The sequence below is a fragment of the Saccopteryx bilineata genome, chromosome 4, assembly GCF_036850765.1.
Source record: "Saccopteryx bilineata isolate mSacBil1 chromosome 4, mSacBil1_pri_phased_curated, whole genome shotgun sequence".
NCBI lineage: Eukaryota > Metazoa > Chordata > Mammalia > Chiroptera > Emballonuridae > Saccopteryx > Saccopteryx bilineata.
Genome location: NC_089493.1, coordinates 196,771,379 through 196,793,355, shown reverse-complemented (window position 1 = coordinate 196,793,355; position 21,977 = coordinate 196,771,379). Strand labels below are relative to the sequence as shown.

Below are 21,977 nucleotides of genomic sequence, written 5' to 3'. Positions count from 1 at the left end.
GAGGGCCCAGGGCAGGGGTCTGGGGCAGTGGCCCGGGGCAGGGGACCAGAGCAGGGGGCCCAGGGCAGGGGGACCAGGGCAGGGGTCTGGGGCAGGGCCCGGGGCAGGGGACCAGAGCAGGGGGCCCAGGGCAGGGGTCTGGGGAGTGGCCCAGGGCAGGGGACCCGGGGCAGAGGGCCCAGGGCAGGGGTCTGGGGCAGTGGCCCAGGGCAAGGAACTGGAGCAGGGGGCCCAGGGAAGGGAATCTGGGGTAGGGGGACCAGAGCAGGGGGCCAGGGCAGGGACTCAGAAGCCAGGAGCGGCCCTCAGCTGCTCTGATTTTGGGGAGCTCTGGTGTCACTGGGGCACCCAGCCCTAGGGCCTCCCCTCGGCCTGCCTCGTCCCCGGGTGTCCCAGCACGGGGCCCCGTGCCAGTGCACAGAAGCCAGGGCTAGAAGAGGCTGAAGGACGGCAGACAGGCAGCAGCTTCTGACACTCATTTTTTATTTTTTTAATATTCAAACCCCAAGACGCTGCCCTCTGAATCCATGTTTACCTGAAGGACGAGCTCCTCGCAATATTTATCACTTTCATCAGAGGGAGCAGGGGTGTGCAGAGGCTCCGAGAGCTTCTCTGGGGTCCCCGCGTCTATAGACTGGGAAGGAGGGGAACAGGCCTGCTCAGCGGTTTCCCGCCGCCTGTGGGGCGGGGGGGGGGGGGGGGGGGGGGGGGGGCTTCCATCACCCCCCCCCCTGCGCGACGCTCCCCGATCACATAAACGCCCTCCACGGGGGCTGCTGGGGAGCTGGCTGGGCCTCTTTCCTCTGAGCCCCAAACCGCGGCGGAACCCAAGGTGGAATAAATTGTGGTGATGAGGCCCCGCTGGACGGAGCAGAGAGTGGGGGCGAAATCAGATTTCACAAGGAGAACGGGCTGGAGACAAGGTGGAGGCAGAGCTGGGGGCCAAGCCCCGGCAGCCGGGCGTACGCAGGGCCACAGTTCCAGGCGGGGCGGTCGCCCGGTGAGCGTGTCTGTCCCCGGTTCCTGGGACCAGGGGGCCGCGTGTCCATCCACACAGCAGGTGCAGCCCGGAGGGGCTGCCGATTCAGGGCGCTGGGTAATGAAAATACAAGCGTATAAAAATGGAAATGGCACCGAAACGCATCCCCTGGTTTGACAAGGGAAGGTTAGACCGAGCGGCGGGCAGGCTGCCATCCGTGGTCACCGTCCCCGGGGTCACGCTCCCAGGTGCTGAGGCTGCAGAAGTGGCGGCCGGGCCCTGCGCCCCCCTGCACGCCACCGTGACCCAGGAGACAGACCGCCCAGACTGGGACGTGGGGGGTGATGATGGGCTTTCTCGGGGCGGGGGGCGGGGCACGCAGGACGGAGGCGGAGACTTCCCGGTGACTCCTGCGTGTCCGCGTCCGCAGAGACGACAGTGCAGCCTCCCTCTGCTTCCAGAAACCCCGTTCGGGAAACCCCGACTCACTCCGTGCTCTCCCCCCCCACCCAGGCTACCAGATTTCCTGGGAGGTGTACGGGCGGAACGACTCTCGGCTCATGGACACGCTCAACAGCACGACACACGAATACAAGATCCAAGGGCTGTCCTCCCTCACCACCTACACCATCGACGTGGCCGCCGTCACGGCAGTGGGCGCCGGCCTGGTGACCTCGTCCACCATTTCTTCAGGGGTACCCCCAGGTCAGTGAGCTCAGGCCAGCCGGCCGCCGCGGGGCCTCCCCTTCCCTCCTTCCTCTTAGAGTTCTGACGCTCGCTCGCTCGCTCGGGGCGGGCCCGCCCTTCAGAGGGGTATCCGCGACGGAGTCCTACCGGGACGGTTGGGGAGTAAACGGACGATGACCCACGTCACGTGCTTCGCAGGGTCTCCCGAGGGAGACTGAACCTCCCTTCTTTGGGGTGCTGGGTGTGGGCTGGTGGGAGCGGGCCAGCGGGCAGGGAGGTGAGATGTGAATGCCGCCTGTGAGCCGTCACGGAGGACTCCCCACCCCCCACCCCGGGGGAACCGCATGGAAGGAAAAGCAGGCCGAGTGTGAGCGCGGGCAGTGGGACACGTTGATATTAAATGAAGAATCACGTTGACGAAAGAAACGTCCCAACCTTTAGTAGAAAATTTTTATAAGATTTTGAGTTTGTTGGAGCCAAATGGGTGGCCCCTTGTCAGGCAGCAAGATGGCAGATGGCGCAGAGAGAATGACAGCTTGGCAGATATTTTGGAATTTGGGTGGGGGGAGAACAGAGGGAAGATTTTGGGGGTGGGACTCCCCACATTCACGACCCGCTTGCCTGCGAGCCTGTTTTCCGGAGAACCCCTCTTGCCTGCACCGCGGGAGGCAGCGAACTTGATTCGTTTAACAAAACAGTGAAAACCCGGGTTTGCCGTCAGAGAGACGGCAGCAGAAGGTGGGGAAGGCAAAGTGAAGAGACAGGGAGAGAGGGGTCAGGAAGGGGAGGAGCGTGTGGGTCCCAGCCGGCTGCTGCCCAGCACGGTGGTGGCGTGGTGACAGCCGCTCTCGGGTCCTGAGGGAACGCACATCCCGTCTCAGAGGCGGGCACCCTCCGCTCGCCTTTGGGAGAGCGCTGCTCAACCTGCCCTCTCCGGTTCTTAAAGTTTCTCTCGACAAGGCAAGTGCCTCTCCCAGGAAGTCACGAGCGAGCGAGCGAACGAGAAAATAGAGTGAGGCTCCCGGTTCTGTTCTGTGACCGGAGCTGGAGCTCTTGCCGTGTAAACGATGCCCATTTGCCTTATTTTGGTCTCAGAGAGAAGCACGGGGCCCCCAGTCATCGGGGCCCCAAAGGTCCCTTCAAACCCGGCGCTGATCCCGTGCGGTAGCCCCACGTCCGGCCCAGGCTTCCTAACCTATTATCTGGGACGGGATCTGAAGAAATAAAACACTTGCAGTGAGTGGGGACCCGCCTCCCAGAGTAAACGTCCCCCCCACCCCGTGTCCCCCGTCCCCCGGCACTGCGCCCTGTGAGGCAGCCCCGTGATGCCAACACGTCATACTCGGTGGTGGTCAGGAGGAGGAGAGGCTGCCTCCTCTCCTCCAGATAGTGTGACCTCCTAGGGAACTTTCTAGAAGCCACTGGACCACCCTACTGGCAGTGTGCCAGAGCCAGCCCGCCCTCCCCCGACGGGCAGTCACACTGCCCCCACGACAGTGCAGTTCCAGCACCGACCGTCACGCACACCAGGGTCACGGGGCTCCCACAGAAACCGGTGGCTGGGCTCACCCTGAGTGTCCCTCCCCAGGGCGGGTGAGCCCAGGGCGTCTGCCTGTGGGACAAGGTCTCCCCCCTGCTGCCGGGCACGGCGGGACCCCGTGAGGCAACCCGGTATCACTTTAAAGGCATTGACAGTTTTTTGGGTTTTGGTTTTTTTTTAACATAGTCTTTTAAGAACGGCGTCTCTGGCTTAGAGAAAGGTTTGTCTTGTTCCGGGTACAGAACCTGCTCCCAAAGCCCACGCTGAAAATACTGTTAAGTCTTAGTAACCAGTGGTGACGATGACGATGGCCTGCTGTTAAATTTGTCAGCGACAGCGTCCACACAGCGACTGAGTGCGCAAGGGCCCCAGGATGCTCTGGACACTGTCCAGCCAGGGCAGGAAGCAGGCTGGCTGACCCTGGGCCTCTGTCCCCACGTTGCTGGGACCCGAGGTGATGTCCTGGTGCCGCAGGATGGGAAGGGCAGGGGACCCGGGGCCCGGCTGTGCCAAGTGGCCTCCGACAACCCGGGTGGACGCTTGGTTTGCAAGCCGATCGCCTGTAGCTGGAGCTGACCAGAGACCTCCCGGGGTCTCCGTGTTGGCTGGCGCAAAGGTCACGACAGCAGTCACTTTAGGGGCTGCACTCTGTTTACTAGGATTGAAGTTTACATCCCTGGGTCGGCGGGAGGGCCGCAGTAAGAGTCCAGGGGGCTCAGAAATATAAAGAAAAGAGTCACTCGTCCTTTCTGCCTCAGAGTCATCACAGGAGACGAGGACAGGCCCGTGAGACCCCGGGGCCCTGCCTGTGGTGACGTTGAGCTGACCGCCAGCCAGCGTGGTTCTCGCCCCCGGGGAGGCCTGGCTTCTACCCCGGGCCACGGCGAGTTAGCCATCCCCGAGAGCCTTCTCACTGTCCCCTTCGCCCCGTCCCTTCCTCCAGAGTGTTCGCATCGCACGCTAACGCGAGTGTGAACTGCATGCACGTGCTTCACTTCCGAGAGGGACAGGCATGGGGGCTGGGGCCTGCCAGAGGGGGCTCTACGCCACAGGCAGGCTGAAGTCACAGGCAGCGCCCCCCCCCCCAGGATGGGAGCTGTTCAGAGCACACCTTCCTTTATTCAGTTGCCAGGGCAACTGCACACGGGCGGGGTAGGAAGAGTTCTGCGCTTTTCACCATATTCGGTCGTCTTGGAAACCAGACCCAGGAAGCCTGAGGCTCAGGACCTGCCCGCCTGCCCTTGTCAGGCAGCCTGGAGGTGCAGGGGGGGTGCCCGCCTCCATCCCCTCCCCCACTCTGCTCTCCAAGGCCTCCCGGTTCTCGTCCCAGGAGGATGGGCCCTCAAACTGTCTGTGTTGTTGGAGGGGCCCGTCACTCACCCTCTCTCCTCTCCACAAGAGCCCGCTCTGTGCAGGGATGACTCCCCTGTTGACGTTTGTCATCCAAGAAGCCACCTTAACGTCTCCCGATGCCACTTCCCGCAGCCCGGGGCGGGGGGGGGGGCGACTTCATGGCAACCCTGTTCCAGCATGACTCACGCTGGGGTCGTGTTCCCAGGGGAGCTGTGCCCGTCCCTCTCACGGTTCTGGACACAAGCCCTCTCTCTGGCGCGAACGCACTTGGGAAGCGTGTTTGGCACGTTTCTGAACCGGCGACGGGGTCTAAATCTCCGCCTCTCCTCTCTCCTTCACCCCCAGAGCTGCCCGGGGCCCCGTCCAACCTGGTCATCTCCAACATCAGCCCCCGCTCGGCCACCCTGCAGTTCCGTCCGGGCTACGACGGGAAGACGTCCATCTGCCGGTGGATCGTGGAGGGGCAGGTATGCCGTGAGTCTCGCTGTGGGGGGGGGGGGGCTGGCGTTTCCCAGGAGGGGCGCCGGCCCCCGGATGTGTCTGCTCGAGGCCTTCACGGTGACTGGTCAGCAGCGGGGCGGGGCTCACACGCGGGGTGGGGGGGTGGCCATGTTTGCAGGAGCGTCAGAGGCCCCACGACACCTGGGGGGCGGGGGGCTGGGACGGGATGTGGACAGACAAGGGGACAGAGAGGTCAGACTGGACAATACGAGGGGTGGTGATCGGGGTTCCAGTTCACATTGCGGCTCACAAGGGGTTTCCAGAATTGGAGAGCGTCGCTGGTGGGTTGTTTTAGCTCTGGTCGCAGTGAGCCGCCCAGCATCCTGACAGGATGGGTCGTCCGGTACCCTTGTCACACACGTGAATGAAGGAATGACGGAGTGTGCACTCGCTCGGCTGTATTTACAGAGCAGGTTTATTCCCAGGCGCTGGTCTAGTCGTGGGGCGTCAAGCCGTAAACAAAACCCGACCCCGTTTCTGCTGCACAGGAGAGGTTCCTCTCGGGGGTGGAAGAGCGCCAAGTTGCGGGGACAGGCGCGTGCACGGTGCTCCCGAGGGCCAGCGGGTTGGCCCGCAGGCTGGACGGAGAGGGGAGGAGGAAACGGGTCTGTGGGGAGCCTGGACCTCCACACAGTCTGGGGGCGGGGGCGGGGGCGGGTCCCCGGGCTCGGACCCAGAGCTGTGGCGCGCCCCAGAGCCAGAGACGGGGTGACCCGCGCCGCGCCCCGTGATGCTAACAGCAGGAGGAAAGAACGGAGTTAGCGGAAAGTGCGCAGTCTCGGAAGAGTTCTCGTCCGCAGGGACACCGCGTGGCTTTCGTGACCGTGCTGGGACCCTGCAGTTCCACGGTGCTCTTGGACGTGGCCGTGAATCAGGGAGCAAATCCATACACGTGTTCAAAAGCCTCATTCAGCAGCCGTCCCTGGAAACCTAGGTGGGACTCCCACAGTGCAGACCAAGGCGAGGGAACCCGTCCGTCAGTGGGGCTGGAACTAGGACTGACCTCGGGGAGGATGGCGTACCCCCTCCCCCGCCCCGTCCACATCCCACTCAGGGGATCAATCCCAGTGAAGGAAAACCAGAGCCACGAGAGGGTGGCGGCGACGCGGAGAAGGAAGCACCGTCCGCGGTCCTATTTGCTCCCCACGGTCAACTGCAGTCTGAACACACCGAACGGCACGTTGCCGGGAGACCAACGCAACACGCTCCCTCCGCAGCTGCGGTTCTGTCGTCTCCGCGTAGGCCGCTGCCGGCGCCCTTGTCACCAAGCACCCACCCGTCACGGGTGGTGGCGCCCCGCACACCGTCCCATCCCGGGGACCCGGGGCCCGCCTGTCGCTTCCCCCTCAGCTTGGCAGCTAAGGGCCTGAGTCCAGCACGTTCTTAGGGTCCTGAGAATGGCGACTGTCCATTGTCTCTCCTGGGTCAGCAGCCAGAACTCTGAAAAGGAGCGCCCCCCCCCCTCAGGTGCCCCGTGACCCAGACAGGAGGGGGGGCGGGGCGGGGGAGCGGGGAGGGGACGGAACACGACAGGCCAGGCCCTTTGCCTTTAACCCCGTTGCAGCATAAGGAACGGGGCTCCACTTCACGGGCATTTCGCTTTCTCTTCTCTTTGTGCCCTGTCTCTTTTCAAAAGGATCATTGTGAAAGCAGAGATTTTTAATACATACTCAGTGGGTTTCAATCGTGGCTGTCATTATTCTTTTTGTTTGTTTATGGGGTTTTTTGTATTTTTCTGAAGTTGGAAACGGGGAGGCAGTCAGACAGACTCCCGCGAGCACCCGACCAGGATCCACCCAGCATGCCCACCAGGGGGTGATGCTCTGCCCATCCAGGGCACCGCTCTGCCGCAATCAGAGCCATTCTAGCACCTGAGGCAGAGGCCACAGAGCCATCCTCAGCGCTGGGCCAACTTTGCTCCAATGGAGCCTCGGCTGCGGGAGGGGAAGAGAGAGATAGAGAAAAAGGAGAGGGGGAGGGGTGGAGAAGCAGATGGGCGCTTCCTCTGTGTGCCCTGGCCGGGAATCGAACCCAGGACTTCCACACACCAGGCCGACGTTCTACCCCTGAGCCAACTGGCCAGGGCCTCTCATTATTCTTTTTGAAACTACAATGGTCCCCTTCTTGGTCAGAGGACACCCTTGATGTTCTAACCTTTGGACATGCACTTCCTAATGTTCAATGATCTCCTTGTTTTCTTCTTCTTTTAATTGATTTTTTTTTTTTTAGAGAGAGAGTGGAAGGAGAAGAGAGAGAGAGAGATCGATTTGTGGCTCCACTTATTTATGCATTCATTGCTTGTTTTTTGTACATACCCTCACCGGGAGTCGAACCTGCAACCTTGGTGTGTCGGGACGATGCTCTAACCAACTGAGCCACCCGGCCGGGGCCTCTCCCTGTTGTCTGATACCATGGATGTCCTAGTATCATCCTGCGTCTTCCTGCCCCAAGTTCAGATCGAGCCTCTCCTGCTCAGGGCCTTGGTTCCCCGTAGTGTGAGCGGGGATTTAAAGAGCATAGTCAGGGCACTGGGTTGGGAGGAGGGGTGTCATTGCCCCTGGCTGGTCCGTGCTTTTTCTAGACCTTTCCAGTGGACAGAGAGGGGAAATGCACATTTTTATTTTTTTGAAGCATCATGACCTCATAACTGATTTTTTCCAACTCAAATTTAAGATTACTTTACTTTGAGTTTGCTTTTAAATACCTTTTCCCTTAACACTAAATGGCTTTTAGAAATATTAACATAATTACTTATTCTCTTTATTCTCCTATTGTATAAAGAGTTTCAAAACTGTAATTTCAGTCGTGCGCCTAACAATGAGACTACCGAATGCAATTTAAGTATTTGTCCTTAGACTACATTCCACTATGGCTGTGCCGGCAAAACTACTGAATCCGAAAGTCCTGTGATTCCTCTCACTCTGCGGTCACATCACCGGTTAATACAAAATGAGATTTATTCATTTTAGGGGTTTTGTTTTGTTGTGTTCTATTGGCTTTGAGCTTTAGTGGATGCTTTCTTTAAAAAAACCATTGTACCGTTTAACAAATTGTTAAAACATTTTCAATTTAATTTATTTTTGATCCTGGTACTCACATGCATGATCTCCAAGTCACAACCGTAAAACAGGTGTATCCACCTGTACCCCGTTCTTCCTGTCCCCCGCGGCCTCTGTCCCCCAAGCGCCCTCTGGGTGTTGGGGTGTGCTCTGTTTTCTCGTCGTCACACGAGCAAGGGTGCACGTGTCTGCACCCCTCCCTTACCCGGCTTGGGGCGCCTTGCCTCACTCAGCGACCACACAGCCTGGCTCTCACTCTGTGCACACGCCCCCCCCCCCGTCCTTTCCGCAGGTGCACGCCCCCCCCCCCCGTGGGCGCGGCAGATTGTGCGTGGAGCTGGTCCTCTGCTGACGGACTCCGGGGTGTGCGTTACTTTTCTCTTGCTGCTGAAACAAGTGGCCACAACCCTAGCGGCGTAGACAACACACACGTATCATCTGGTAGCTCTTTCTGTCGGACATCCAACTTGGACTCCCAGGGCTAAAGCGAAGGGGTCAGCAGAGCCGCCTTCCCGCCTGGAGGCTCTGGAGGGAGGTCCCCGTCCCTGCTCATCAGGCTGTTGTCAGAACGCACTTCCTGGTGGCAGTGCTACCATGCTGGCTGTCACCCTCCCGTCTCCCAGTGGCCACGGCCCTCCTTGGCTCCTGTCCCCTCCCCTGACCTTCAGAGCCAGCCAGCCGTGTCCAGTCGACCCCTCACCTCAACCAGCTTCCACTCTCCCCCCGCCCTCTCTGACCCACTCCTCCCCCCTGCCACTTTGAAGGACTCCTGTGACTGGATAGGACCCACCAGATGATCCAGGATCACCTACGGTCTCCAGGCTCAGAACCAAAGCCACAGAGTCCCTGTCCTCACAGTGCCACCTTCACAGGTCCCGGGGATGCGTGTGAGGCCATCTTTGGTGGTGGTGGTGGTGGGATTATTCTGCCTAAAGGTTGTCTTCAGCCTTTTGCATAATGTTTGTGTATTTTTTTGCCACTGGATCTCTGGGATACATTCCTGGGAGTGGGAGAGTGAGATCGATGAATGACACCATAAGTTTTCTAGACTTTACCAGTTGTTTCTGCTCCAGGCAGCAACATTTGACATTCTCCTTGGCAACATGTGATTGTGTGATACACTGTATCGAAGAACAATTGAGGTCTCCTTTATCCGTCTTCTCTGACAGGCTTTTCGGTTTTGAGCCGTAAATAGAGAGGTTTCCTCCCGCCCTCGGGCTGCGAAGGAATTCACCCAGCTTTCTACTAACACTTGTATGTGTTCATTGTGCATTTAGCTCTTCGTTCATTTGGAATCTGCCCTCATGTATGGAGTGAGGTGTGACTCCCTTTTTAATCATTTTGCAAATAGCTGTGTTATTATCCCAAAGCCCTTTATTTAAAAAGCTGCTGTTCTGCCTCCTCCTGATTTCTGATATTAAATTTCCACGTGCACTTGGGTCTGTTTCTGAACTCTGCGTGCTGTTCTCTTAGTCTGGCTCTCCGTGCGCTAATTGCACATTGCTTAATTACAGAGGCTTTAAAATGTGCTTTAATATCTGGTAAGGTCCTCTCAAACCTCCCCACCAACACACACACACATGCACACACATGTACACACACATGTACAGACATGCCAACACACACACATGCACTCACGCTCCCATGTTCTGTCCTCCTGCATGAGAGCCTCACTTAGTGCACCCAGTTCCTTCTCCAAGAATATCTCGGTGGCTTCTCTGGTCCAGGCAGGCTATGCCTTCCCTAAACTCAGCCCAGTGGAGGCCGTGAGCTGGTAACCAGTATAGACGGAGCCTTCTGGAACATTCCACGCCTACCGTATTTCCCCATGTATAAGATGCACCATTTAAAAAATATATTGGGGTCTGAGACCTGGGTGCATCTTATACAGTAGCTGTCGATTTTTTTACTTGCATTTCCCGCTTTTTTGTGCTTGTTTTTGAGCTCCTTGTTGAAGACAGTGATTTGTCAAGAGACACAGATGAGGACAAGCTAATGGATGGGAGTTTTGGCAGTGATGAGGAGTTGTATGAATTTTATGATGAATAAAACTTTTCAATAACTTTATGTGTCCCTGGCCGGTTGGCTCAGTGGTAGAGCATCGGCCCGGCATGTGGAAGACCCAAATTCAGTTCCTGGTCAGGGCACACAGGAGAAGCACCCATCTGCTTCTCCACCCCTCCCCCTCTCCTTCCTCTCTGTCTCTCTCTTCCCCTCCCGCAGCCAAGGCTCCATTGGTGCAAAGTTGGCCCGGGTGCTGAGGACGGCTCCATGGCCTCTGCCTCAGGCGCTAGAGTGGCTCTGATTGCAACAGAGCGACGCCCCAGATGGGCAGAGCATCGCCCCCTGGTGGGCGTGCCGGGTGGATCCCTGTCAGGCGCATACGGGAGTCTGTCTGTCTGCCTCACTGCTTCTCACTTCAGAAAAATTTTAAAAATTTAAAATAAACTTTATGTAATACATTTTTTTTCAAATTTCGGGCCCCTAAATGAAGGTGCGTCTTCTACACGGGAGCGTCACATACATGGAGAGATACGGTGCTTCTCTTTGCGTGGCTTTTAGCCCACGAGACTCCCTCACTGTAGGGAGACACCCCCTCCCCAGCGTTCTCTCGCCCCATCTGCGTCCAGGAAGTGCTACCCTCCCCCACCCCGTGCCGCTAAGGGCTGGAATGCAGGGAGAGAGAGGCTCAGGTCCGCCTGGTCCAGTGAGAAGTCCCCACTTAAGAGCAGGGAGGTGACTTCATAGAGGTTTGCTCAGGGCGCTCGCTGTTAGGATGCTGAGGCGGGAAGGACAGAATCTGCTCGGTGCCTGCAGGCTCCACGACCATGACATCAGAGCCCCATCTCTGGGCTCCGTGGTGACCATGCAGAGAGCCACCGTGCAGAGAGCCACCGTGCACCTCGCGGCCCCTCCCAGCGCTCTGGGGTAGCTTCCTGTCCACTCGCCTTCCCTGTGACCCACTTCTCTTGGTGGCATCCTCTTTGCAAAAATGTCCTTTCCGTCCCGACCACTCCCAAGTGTGTGGCTGGGAGTGCTCCTCAGAGAGTGGACACGCGGGGGTCTGATCAGCAGCGCGCCCGCTGACTGGCCCCTCACGCTGATGGGGCTTCAGGTTTGCAAAGCAGCTTTTCTCGGTGTTTCAGAGTCAGTAGCGCTCTGCCTAGTGAGTAGCCTTTGACCGTAGCGTGAGCAGAGCGTCTCTCCCCACCCCTTCACGGAGCTCCAGCAAAGGGGGATGCCAGTGTGTCCTCACCTTCCTGCCTCCGCGGGTCCCCTGCCAGCCCCGATGTTCGTTTGCAGCCGTTCGTGCTGTTCTGATAGCCGGCACCGCCTCTGTTCCCCCCCCCCCCCGGCACCGCGTCCGGTCCCCCCAGCACCGCGTCTGGTCCCCGCCCCCCCCCCCGGCATCGCGTCTGGTCCCCCCCCCCGCCCACCCCGACACCACGTCTGCCCCCCCCCACCCCCGCACCGCGTCCGGTCCCCCCCGGCACTGCATCTGGTCCCCCCAGCACAGCGCCGAGCCGGTTTCTCTGATGGAGACGCCGGTGCTAACACTTCAGGCGCCGACAAAACTGTTTCCATTCCAAAAGTGGAAATGTTGAAAAAGCCCACTTAGTACTTATCTGTGCGTAATAGGAGCTATTTGCTTAAAAGGCTCTGTTCTAGAGCCTGTGATGGGCTCATAAAAGCAAGCAGGAGTCCGCCGGGCGCGGGTCCCTCGGCAACTGCGGAGTAGTGCGGGGGCGGGCGGCGCTGGGGCTGCGAGCCGCGTCACCACCGCGGTGACACATTCCGCCTCGGAGAAGCCGGGGCTGCAGAGAAACGTCCGACTCCCGCGAGCATGTCCCGCGGACAGGTGGAAGGCCGGGCCCGGTTTCCTGTCTGTCTGCTCAGGGGCTCACCCGGGGGCCTGTCCTCCACTCTGCCCTCCGTCTCCCAGATGCCCTGGGCCAGGCCTCTCCACCGAGTCCCGGGGAAACGGCCACCTTGACAGATGAGGGTGTCTGCTGTCCCTCGTCACAAGCTGAAGCCCTTACAGCCCGGGGTTTGCCCTCCTGCCTAAGCTGCCCCGGCTTGGAAAGCCCAGAGCGTTGCCAGGAAGCCAGTGGTGACGCCCCTGCAGCTGGACTGGCTCACTCCTCCACTCCTGTGTACCGAGCCAGGCTCTGTGGCCCCTGGGCCATACCTGGGGCCTCAAGCAGGCCCTGCTGGAGCCCAGCACAGGCCAGAAGGTGTCTGTGGTCAGAGGGCTAGCCCCCAGGGAGACGGGGTGTGCCCCACGCTCCTGCAGCTCCATGGGGGCTCCCCGAGTATTCACGGGGGGTCAGGCTGCTGGCACTGAGAATGCGTTCAGATGGAACCAAAAACCCCACAGCTCGAAAAGTGTCAACCCCGGCCTCTCTGGTCCCTGTTCCTGGTTGAGTCTCCATCCTTGGTTCACTGCCTGGTCCAGCCGGCTGCCCGTCGGCGCCGACGGGGAGAAAACCTGCATGCATCACGCTCTGTCTCCTGCGACGGGGAGAAAACCTGCATGCATCGCGCTCTGTCTCCTGCGACGGGGAGAAACCTGCATGCATCGCGCTCTGTCTCCTGCGACGGGGAGAAAACCTGCATGCATCACGCTCTGTCTCCTGCGACGGGGAGAAAACCTGTATGCATCACGCTCTGTCTCCTGCGACGGGGAGAAAACCTGCATGCATCGCGCTCTGTCTCCTGCGACGGGGAGAAAACCTGCATGCATCACGCTCTGTCTCCTGCGACGGGGAGAAAACCTGTATGCATCACGCTCTGTCTCCTGCAGCCTCATGGGCGGGGAGGTTTTATGTCACCACTTGGAGATCCGGAGTTGTCATTTCTAACCACTAACGATCCCTCCTCCTTCCCTTATGGTGGCTGGACCTTCGGGCTTGTCACAATAAACCCTGCTGGAGTTGAATTCCTGTTTTGTTTTGTTTTCATATCGAGAAAAAGAGTGATATCATTTCTGAATCGTCCGTCTCCAACCGGGAGGAGGGCCGTCAGCGGCTGTGATGGCTCCTCCGATAATGACAGGGTGAGGCCGCCGCTCTGCTCGGGACAGTGCCTCCGGTGCCCGTTCAGCGCCGTGGCGACGGGCGACAGGGAACACACGTGCTCAGATATTTCAGAGTATATTGTGTGCCCGATGGTCTGTAATAGCCCCTCACAATGCCTCTCGCTCTCCCGGCCCTCAGCCCGCGCGGGCAGCTGGCACAGATGAATGGTTTCAAGTGGCCTTTCGGCGCGCCGCTCTATCAGACCCTTTTAGGTCCTATTACGGGACTTTTTAAAAAATGCCACAGGAGAGGGAGAAGCTGCACGCCGCCTATGCGACCACTCAAGGAGGACGGAGGGAAGCGTTCCACCAAAGAGGCCGTTCTCGAGAAACGGAGGTCAGCGCAGACACGGAGCGCAGACACGGGGCGCAGACACGGGGCGCAGACAGACACGGGGCGCAGACACGGGGCGCAGACAGACACGGGGCACAGACACGGGGCGCAGACACGGGGCGCAGACAGACACGGGGCGCAGACACGGGGCACAGACAGACACGGGGCGCAGACACAGGGCGCAGGCAGACACGGGGCGCAGGCAGACACGGGGCGCAGACACGGGGCGCAGACAGACACGGGGCGCAGACACGGGGCGCAGACAGACACGGAGCGCAGACACGGAGCGCAGACACGGGGCGCAGACACGGGGCGCAGACACGGGGCGCAGACAGACACGGGGCGCAGACAGACACGGGGCGCAGACACGGGGCGCAGACAGACACGGGGCGCAGACACGGGGCGCAGACAGACACGGGGCGCAGACACGGGGCGCAGACACGGGGCACAGACAGACACGGGGCGCAGACACGGCGCAGGCAGACACGGGGCGCAGGCAGACACGGGGCGCAGACACGGGGCGCAGACAGACACGGGGCGCAGACACGGGGCGCAGACACGGGGCGCAGACAGACACGGAGCGCAGACACGGAGCGCAGACACGGGGCGCAGACAGACACGGAGCGCAGACACGGAGCGCAGACACGGGGCGCAGACACGGGGCGCAGACACGGGGCGCAGACACGGGGCGCAGACAGACACGGAGCGCAGACAGACACGGGGCACAGACACGGGGCGCAGACACGGGGCGCAGACAGACACGGAGCGCAGACAGACACGGGGCACAGACACGGGGCGCAGACACGGGGCGCAGACAGACACGGGGCGCAGACAGACACGGAGCGCAGACAGACACGGGGCACAGACACGGGGCGCAGACACGGGGCGCAGACAGACACGGAGCGCAGACAGACACGGGGCACAGACACGGGGCGCAGACACGGGGCGCAGACAGACACGGGGCGCAGACAGACACGGAGCGCAGACAGACACGGGGCACAGACACGGGGCGCAGACACGGGGCGCAGACAGACACGGGGCGCAGACACGGGGCGCAGACAGACACGGGGCGCAGACACGGGGCGCAGACAGACACGGGGCGCAGACAGACACGGGGCGCGGACACGGGGCGCAGACAGACACGGGGCGCGGACACGGGGCGCAGACAGACACGGGGCGCGGACACGGGGCGCAGGCAGACACGGGGCGCAGGCAGACACGGGGCGCAGACACGGGGCGCAGACAGACACGGGGCGCAGACACGGGGCGCAGACACGGGGCGCAGACACACGGAGCGCAGACAGACACGGGGCGCAGACACGGAGCGCAGACACGGGGCGCAGACACGGAGCGCAGACAGACACGGAGCGCAGACACGGGGCGCAGACACACGGGGCGCAGACAGACACGGGGCGCAGACACACGGAGCGCAGACACGGAGCGCAGACAGACACGGGGCGCAGACACGGGGCGCAGACACGGGGCGCAGACAGACACGGGGCGCAGACAGACACGGGGCACAGACACGGGGCGCAGACAGACACGGGGCGCAGACAGACACGGGGCGCAGACAGACACGGGGCGCAGACAGACACGGGGCGCAGACACGGGGCGCAGACAGACACAGGGCGCGGACACGGAGCGCAGACAGACACGGGGCGCAGACAGACACGGGGCGCAGACAGACACGGGGCGCAGACACGGAGCGCAGACAGACATGGAGCGCAGACAGACACGGGGCACAGACAGACACGGGGCGCAGACACGGAGCGCAGACAGACACGGGGCGCAGACACGGAGCGCAGACAGACACGGGGCGCAGACACGGGGCGCAGACAGACACAGGGCGCAGACACGGAGCGCAGACAGACACTGGGCGCAGACACGGAGCGCAGACAGACACGGGGCGCAGACAGACACTGGGCGCAGACACGGGGCGCAGACAGACACGGGGCGCAGACACGGGGCGCAGACAGACACTGGGCGCAGACACGGGGCGCAGACAGACACGGGCGCAGACACGGAGCGCAGACAGACACGGGGCGCAGACACGGGGCGCAGACAGACACGGGGCGCAGACAGACATGGGGCGCAGACACGGAGCGCAGACAGACACGGGGCGCAGACAGACACGGGGCGCAGACAGACACGGGGCGCAGACACGGAGCGCAGACAGACACTGGGCGCAGACATGGAGCGCAGACAGACACGGGGCGCAGACACGGAGCGCAGACAGACACGGGGCGCAGACACGGGGCGCAGACAGACACGGGGCGCAGACAGACATGGGGCGCAGACACGGGGCGCAGACACGGAGCGCAGACAGACACGGGGCGCAGACAGACACGGGGCGCAGACACGGAGCGCAGACAGACACGGGGCGCAGACACGGGGCGCAGACACGGGGCGCAGACAGACACGGGGCGCAGACACGGAGCGCAGACAGACATGGGGCGCAGACAGACACGGGGCGCAGACACGGAGCGCAGACAGACACGGGGCGCAGACACGGGGCGCAGACACGGAGCGCAGACAGACACGGGGCGCAGACACGGGGCGCAGACAGACACGGGGCGCAGACACGGAGCGCAGACAGACACGGGGCGCAGACACGGAGCGCAGACAGACACGGGGCGCAGACAGACACGGGGCGCAGACAGACACGGGGCGCAGACACGGAGCGCAGACAGACACTGGGCGCAGACACGGAGCGCAGACAGACACGGGGCGCAGACACGGAGCGCAGACAGACACGGGGCGCAGACACGGGGCGCAGACAGACACGGGGCGCAGACAGACATGGGGCGCAGACACGGGGCGCAGACACGGAGCGCAGACAGACACGGGGCGCAGACAGACACGGGGCGCAGACACGGAGCGCAGACAGACACGGGGCGCAGACACGGGGCGCAGACACGGAGCGCAGACAGACACGGGGCGCAGACACGGAGCGCAGACAGACATGGGGCGCAGACAGACACGGGGCGCAGACACGGAGCACAGACAGACACGGGGCGCAGACACGGGGCGCAGACACGGAGCGCAGACAGACACGGGGCGCAGACACGGGGCGCAGACAGACACGGGGCGCAGACACGGAGCGCAGACAGACACGGGGCGCAGACAGACACGGGGCGCAGACAGACACGGGGCGCAGACAGACACGGGGCGCAGACACGGAGCGCAGACAGACACGGGGCGCAGACACGGAGCGCAGACAGACACGGGGCGCAGACACGGAGCGCAGACACGGAGCGCAGACAGACACGGGGCGCAGACACGGGGCGCAGACAGACACGGGGCGCAGACAGACACGGGGCGCAGACACGGAGCGCAGACAGACACGGGGCGCAGACAGACACGGGGCGCACGGGGGCGCAGACAGACACGGGGCGCAGACAGACACGGGGCGCAGACACGGGGCGCAGACACGGAGCGCAGCTGTCCAGCCAGAGTCAGTTCTGCGGGAGGCCGTTTCCCATTCCTCCTGGGACGGCTGGGTCGGCTCCTTCTTCCTGCTTCTCTCGGTGGACTTTGGGGTCCACCTGGGTGTCTCATTCTTTTCTTTTTTATTTTTATTTTTTGGATTTTTTTGAGATGAGAAACAGGGAGGCAGACAGACAGACTCCCGCATGTGCCCGGCTGGGATCCACCTGGCATGCCCAACAGGGGGTGATGCTCTGCCCATCTGGGGCGTTGCTCTGTGGCTGCGGGAGCCATTCTAGCGCCTGAGGCAGAGGCCACAAAGCCATCCTCAGTGCCCAGGCAAACTTTGCTCCAATGGAGCATCAGCTGCGGGAGGGGAAGAGAGAGACAGAGAGGAAGGAGAGGGGAGGGGTGGAGAAGCAGATGGGCGCTTCTCCTGTGTGCCCTGGCCGGGAATCAAACCCGGGACTCCTGCACGCCAGGCCGACGCTCTACCACTGAGCCAACCAGCTAGGGATTTGGGTGTCTCATTCTTCCGGTTCTTAGGGCTTAGTCTCGTTTCACTCACTCCTCCATTCATCCGGCAATCGTGTGTTAAAGCGCCTACCGTTTGATAGGTTTCAGCATCGGGCTCTATTACGAGACTGTCAGGATGAAACACTTGTCCCTACGTCCAGAAACTCACGATTTGGGGGAGGATACGGGAGGGACGATGGAGATGTAATCCAGTGATGGGTACCAGCGGGCCTCGTGGGAGTTGTTATAAAGCACGTTGCTGAGATGAGGGTGATCAGGGAAGGCTCCCCGCAGGAGGTGAGGTTTCCATTGGGCTTTGAAGGGCGAACAGTATTTTGGTGGAGAAGAAGACATTCCAAGAGGAACGAGAAAGGCTTAGAATTGGGAGATGACATGGCAGCTCTTGTTTTTAAAACGTGAGTTTTATTTTTGTTTAGATATGGTGAGGCCAACAGATGAGAGATGACTCACCAGAAACGCATGACCCACAGTTCCCACGAGAAGGGCGCACACAGCACCCACCACAATGGCCGGGCGGGGAAGCTGCAGGGCCGGTGGGGGGGGGGGGGCGTGGACCAAAACCATCCCTGTGGCTCCGGGGGAGGCGGCAGGCGAGGCAGGGCGAGCAGGCTCAGGACCGGCTGCCCGGGTCATCCCAGCGGGCGAGGCAGGGCGAGCAGACTCAGGGTCATCCCAGCGGGCGAGGCAGGGCGAGCAGAGTCAGGACCGGCTGCCCGGGTCATCCCAGCGGGCGAGGCAGGGTGAGCAGACTCAGGGTCATCCCAGCGGGCAAGGCAGGGCGAGCAGAGTCAGGACCGGCTGCCCGGGTCATCCCAGCGGGCGAGGCAGGGCGAGCAAACTCAGGACCGGCTGCCCGGGTCATCCCAGCGGGCGAGGCAGGGCGAGCAGACTCAGGACCGGCTGCCCGGGTCATCCCAGCGGGCGAGGCGGGGCGAGCAGACTCAGGACCGGCTGCCCGGGTCATCCCAGCGGGCGAGGCGGGGCGAGCAGACTCAGGCCCGGCTGCCCGGGTCATCCCAGCGGGCGAGGCGGGGCGAGCAGAGTCAGGACCGGCTGCCCGGGTCATCCCAGCGGGCGAGGCGGGGCGAGCAGACTCAGGACCGGCTGCCCGGGTCATCCCAGCGGGCGAGGCGGGGCGAGCAGACTCAGGACCGGCTGCCCGGGTCATCCCAGCGGGCGAGGCGGGGCGAGCAGACTCAGGACCGGCTGCCCGGGTCATCCCAGCGGGCGAGGCGGGGCGAGCAGACTCAGGGTCATCCCAGCAGGCTCTGGGGCCCTGGGTAACGAGGGCAGGGGGACAGTGGTCAGAGCGGGAGAGCCCCCTGAGGCGAGGCGGGGGGTGGGCTCCAGGCTGGTGAGTTGCGGCTTCCCCCGTCCGAGAAGAGGACTGGACGGACCAGTGCCCCCCCCCGTGGGCCCGAGGGCATGGCCAGGACCCCAGAACGGCGTCTCCCCCAGGTCTGTCGTGGCCGCTCCGCAGTGGTGTGTGTCCTCCTGCTGTCTGTGTCCTTCCTCCAGCAATCTCAGACCCCTCCCCGCGGCAGCACTCCGCCCCTTCTGCACAAGTCGTCACCCCACCCGGCGAGGCCAAGGACACCACACACACCGGGGGGCGACACACCCGCTCTGCGCACCGCTGACAGCCGGCTTTCCTGCTGACACCAGAGTTCCAGCCGAGAAGGCCTGCCCGTGTGGCCGGCCACCCAGGAGCGGCTTCTCCCAGAGCCCTGTCCCTCCCTCCTGGGCTCCAGGGGGCAGGACCGCGCTCCTCCACCCTCCCGTCCATCCGTCTGGGGTCCAGGGCTCGCGCCCTCCCCACCTGCAGCCCCTACTTCTCCGTGTGCTGTTACCTTTCAGGAAGGTCGGTGGTTGTTCTCTGGGAAGCCGTTGATCTCCTGGCCCCGGGGGTCACCCTAGCCTCGGGCACGGGTGTTAGAGGTCCCGCCGTCCACTAGGAGGCCCACTGACCGCAGAGGCTCTCCCCAGCCAGACAGCTCGAGGTCTGATGGGCAAGGGTGTTGGGTGGGGGACCCCCAGGTATCGGGTGAGTGCACGGGCGCAGAGGGGCCCAGCCGGGACGGGGAGGCAGAGTAGCCGCAGACCCTCCGTGCAGGATCGTGGGCCCGGCCGCATCTCCTGGGGGCTCCAGACGGGATGCTGTCGGACGTGGTGGGAGGCACCACCGTGTGGGTCACAAGTGTGGTAAAGAGCTGTTTGTTCACTTTAGAGAAAAAGAAGAAGGGGAAAAAAAAAACCAACCATCAGAATCCAGCTTCCTCACAGAGCTCTGGTTTGTTTTATCTTGAAAGAGTTCTGCAGCCGTCTGTGTCCAGAGCACCGTGAGCAAACAGCCGGTTCCTTCTAGAACACTGTCTCGCGATGGTCTTGAAGTCTCTCTAGAGCCAGAGGGGCCCAGCAGGAAAGAAAGGAGTCCTGTCCCTCCCTAGAAAGAACCCTGGTCTCTTTAGGTCAGAATGGGAGCCCTTTGTGATAGGGATGTAAGGCTTCCCCTGGAGGTCTGTGAGTAAAACGATGTTTGCAATATTAATTTGCTTTTGGAGCGCCGTGTAAGACAACCCGTTTTCCGGACTGACTCGGAAGTCCTGCACTGTCCACTTGTGTGTTTGTTCGTGTGCTGGACCAGCAGGCGGGGCCGGAAGTTTGGGCTGGCCCCGGGGTGGGGGTGGGGCTGCTGGGGGCGTGGGGAGGAGTGGGACCCTGCAGCGGCCTCGGGTGTGCTCATGGGACAGAAGTGGTCACTCACGGGGTGTGACCTGGAAGTGAGGCAGAGGAAGCAGTGCCCGCCCTGGAGGCTGGGCCCTAGGGAACAGTGGGCGGACTGGCGCCCACAACGGTTCTTAAGGCTTTGGGGCCCAAGGTCCCTGCTGCAGCGACACGGCCCTGCTGCAGGGGCCCGGTCTTGGCCGACCAGCTGTCACCTCCGGGAAGGCAGTTGAGGGCCCACCTGTCTGAGAACGGCTGTCTGCAGGGCCTGGAGCCCCAGGAGAGCCCTCCCTCCCAGAGACTCCAGCGCAGGGCACTGTGCTGGCCCGGATGGAGGGGGTCGTCATCCTCCTGTTGGTGAACCACCACCTCCATCTGGTTCCGAAACGTCCCCTCCCTCCCGGGGGGAGCCCCAGACCGGTGACGCTGTTGCCCCTGGGCCCCCTTCCCCAGCACTGGCCATGCCCATCCACATTCGTTTCTGTGGACCTACGGGTCCCGGCCATTCTACCGGAGAGGACCAGACATCATGTGGCTTTGGGGCCCGGCTCCTCTCCCGTCTCCGGGGTTCACACACACGGCGGCCGCGTCAGCCTCTGTTCCTTTCACGTCCGAGCGACGCTCTGCGGAGCGGGGGTGGGGGCATGGTGGACCCGGACAGGCCCGTGTCCACCCTCGGCGGCTGTGCGCAGGGCCGCTGGGAGCGTGCCACGCCTGTCTGTCAGAGAGCCGGGGCTCCCTTCTGGGGGGGGCGGTTGCCTGGGATGCCCCGTTGCTCGGTTCTCACTGGACTTCTGCATGGATGGACTGCTTTCCCGTTTCGTTCTGAGCGGACCAAGTTCTGGCTCGGTGTCCATTTCTCTGCCGGGAGCACGCGGGCCAGCACTGCGTCGGCTCCGACCCCTCCTCGCCCTCTGGGCCCTTTCTCCACGTCACCAAGGTCGTCTCGCATCCCCGCGCCATCCTCCGATGACCTGGCCGCCTGCCAGCTGGCCTTCTCTGCAGACTAAATGAGCACACTTCCTGTGTTGTCATTTAAGTCACTCACGGAGTGTTAAAGGCCCAGGGCCCCGGACGGACCCACCTAGACACAGCGCGCTGGCCTGACACGCCGCGCTCACAGCCCGCCCTCTGCGTGTGTCCGCTGGTCCCCAGAGCCACACCACCTGCCCAGATCCAGACTGTGCCTGGGACAGGGACACAGACACGTGCAGGGCGGTCCTGGCTGGCCTGAGGTTGCGGTTGGACACACACACACACACACACACACACCCGCCGCTCTCCTGCTGGGATGGCCCCGGGCTCTGGCAGGGCCAGGTGCGTCTTGTAGTCAGATTGGCGTGGGCCGGGCTGGAAGCTATCTCAGGCAGCAACAGGAAGTCGTGAGAGCTGTGGAGGGTCAGAGCCACAGGAAAGCACCCCCGGAGACCCAGGAGACCCCCAGGGCTCCTGTGGGCCTGTGTGTGAAGCCTGGGTCAGCTCCACCCAGAGGCAGTTCGCATCCAAAAGGGCCTGGGCCCGGGTCTGGGTTCCCAGGGACACTGCACGTCCTCCACCCTGTGAGCACCTCCCAGGCCACAGCCGGTGGTGGCGTCTTTGGTGTGTGTTTGGGGCAGAGAGGGGAGGGTGTGAGCAGGACAGATAGAGAGCCCCCTGGTCAACCGGTGGTGGAAAACGGCTCTGGACCCTAAGTGAGGACATGTGGCCCCTGGGGGCCACATGGGATCCTGGCCGTGTCTTCCCTTTCTGGGCCTGTCTTT

The 21,977-nt window shown here is 62.2% G+C and overlaps 1 protein-coding gene across 1 annotated transcript in view; it reads left to right on the top strand.

Moving 5' to 3' along the window:
* SDK1 (sidekick cell adhesion molecule 1) overlaps nt 1-21,977 on the top strand; it is a 771,944-nt gene that overhangs the window by 655,880 nt on the left and 94,087 nt on the right. Inside the window, exons 21-22 of the mRNA XM_066273473.1 lie at nt 1,493-1,684; nt 4,905-5,026. Coding sequence (XP_066129570.1) covers nt 1,493-1,684; nt 4,905-5,026 — 314 coding nt within the window. The remainder of the gene's footprint in view (nt 1-1,492; nt 1,685-4,904; nt 5,027-21,977) is intronic.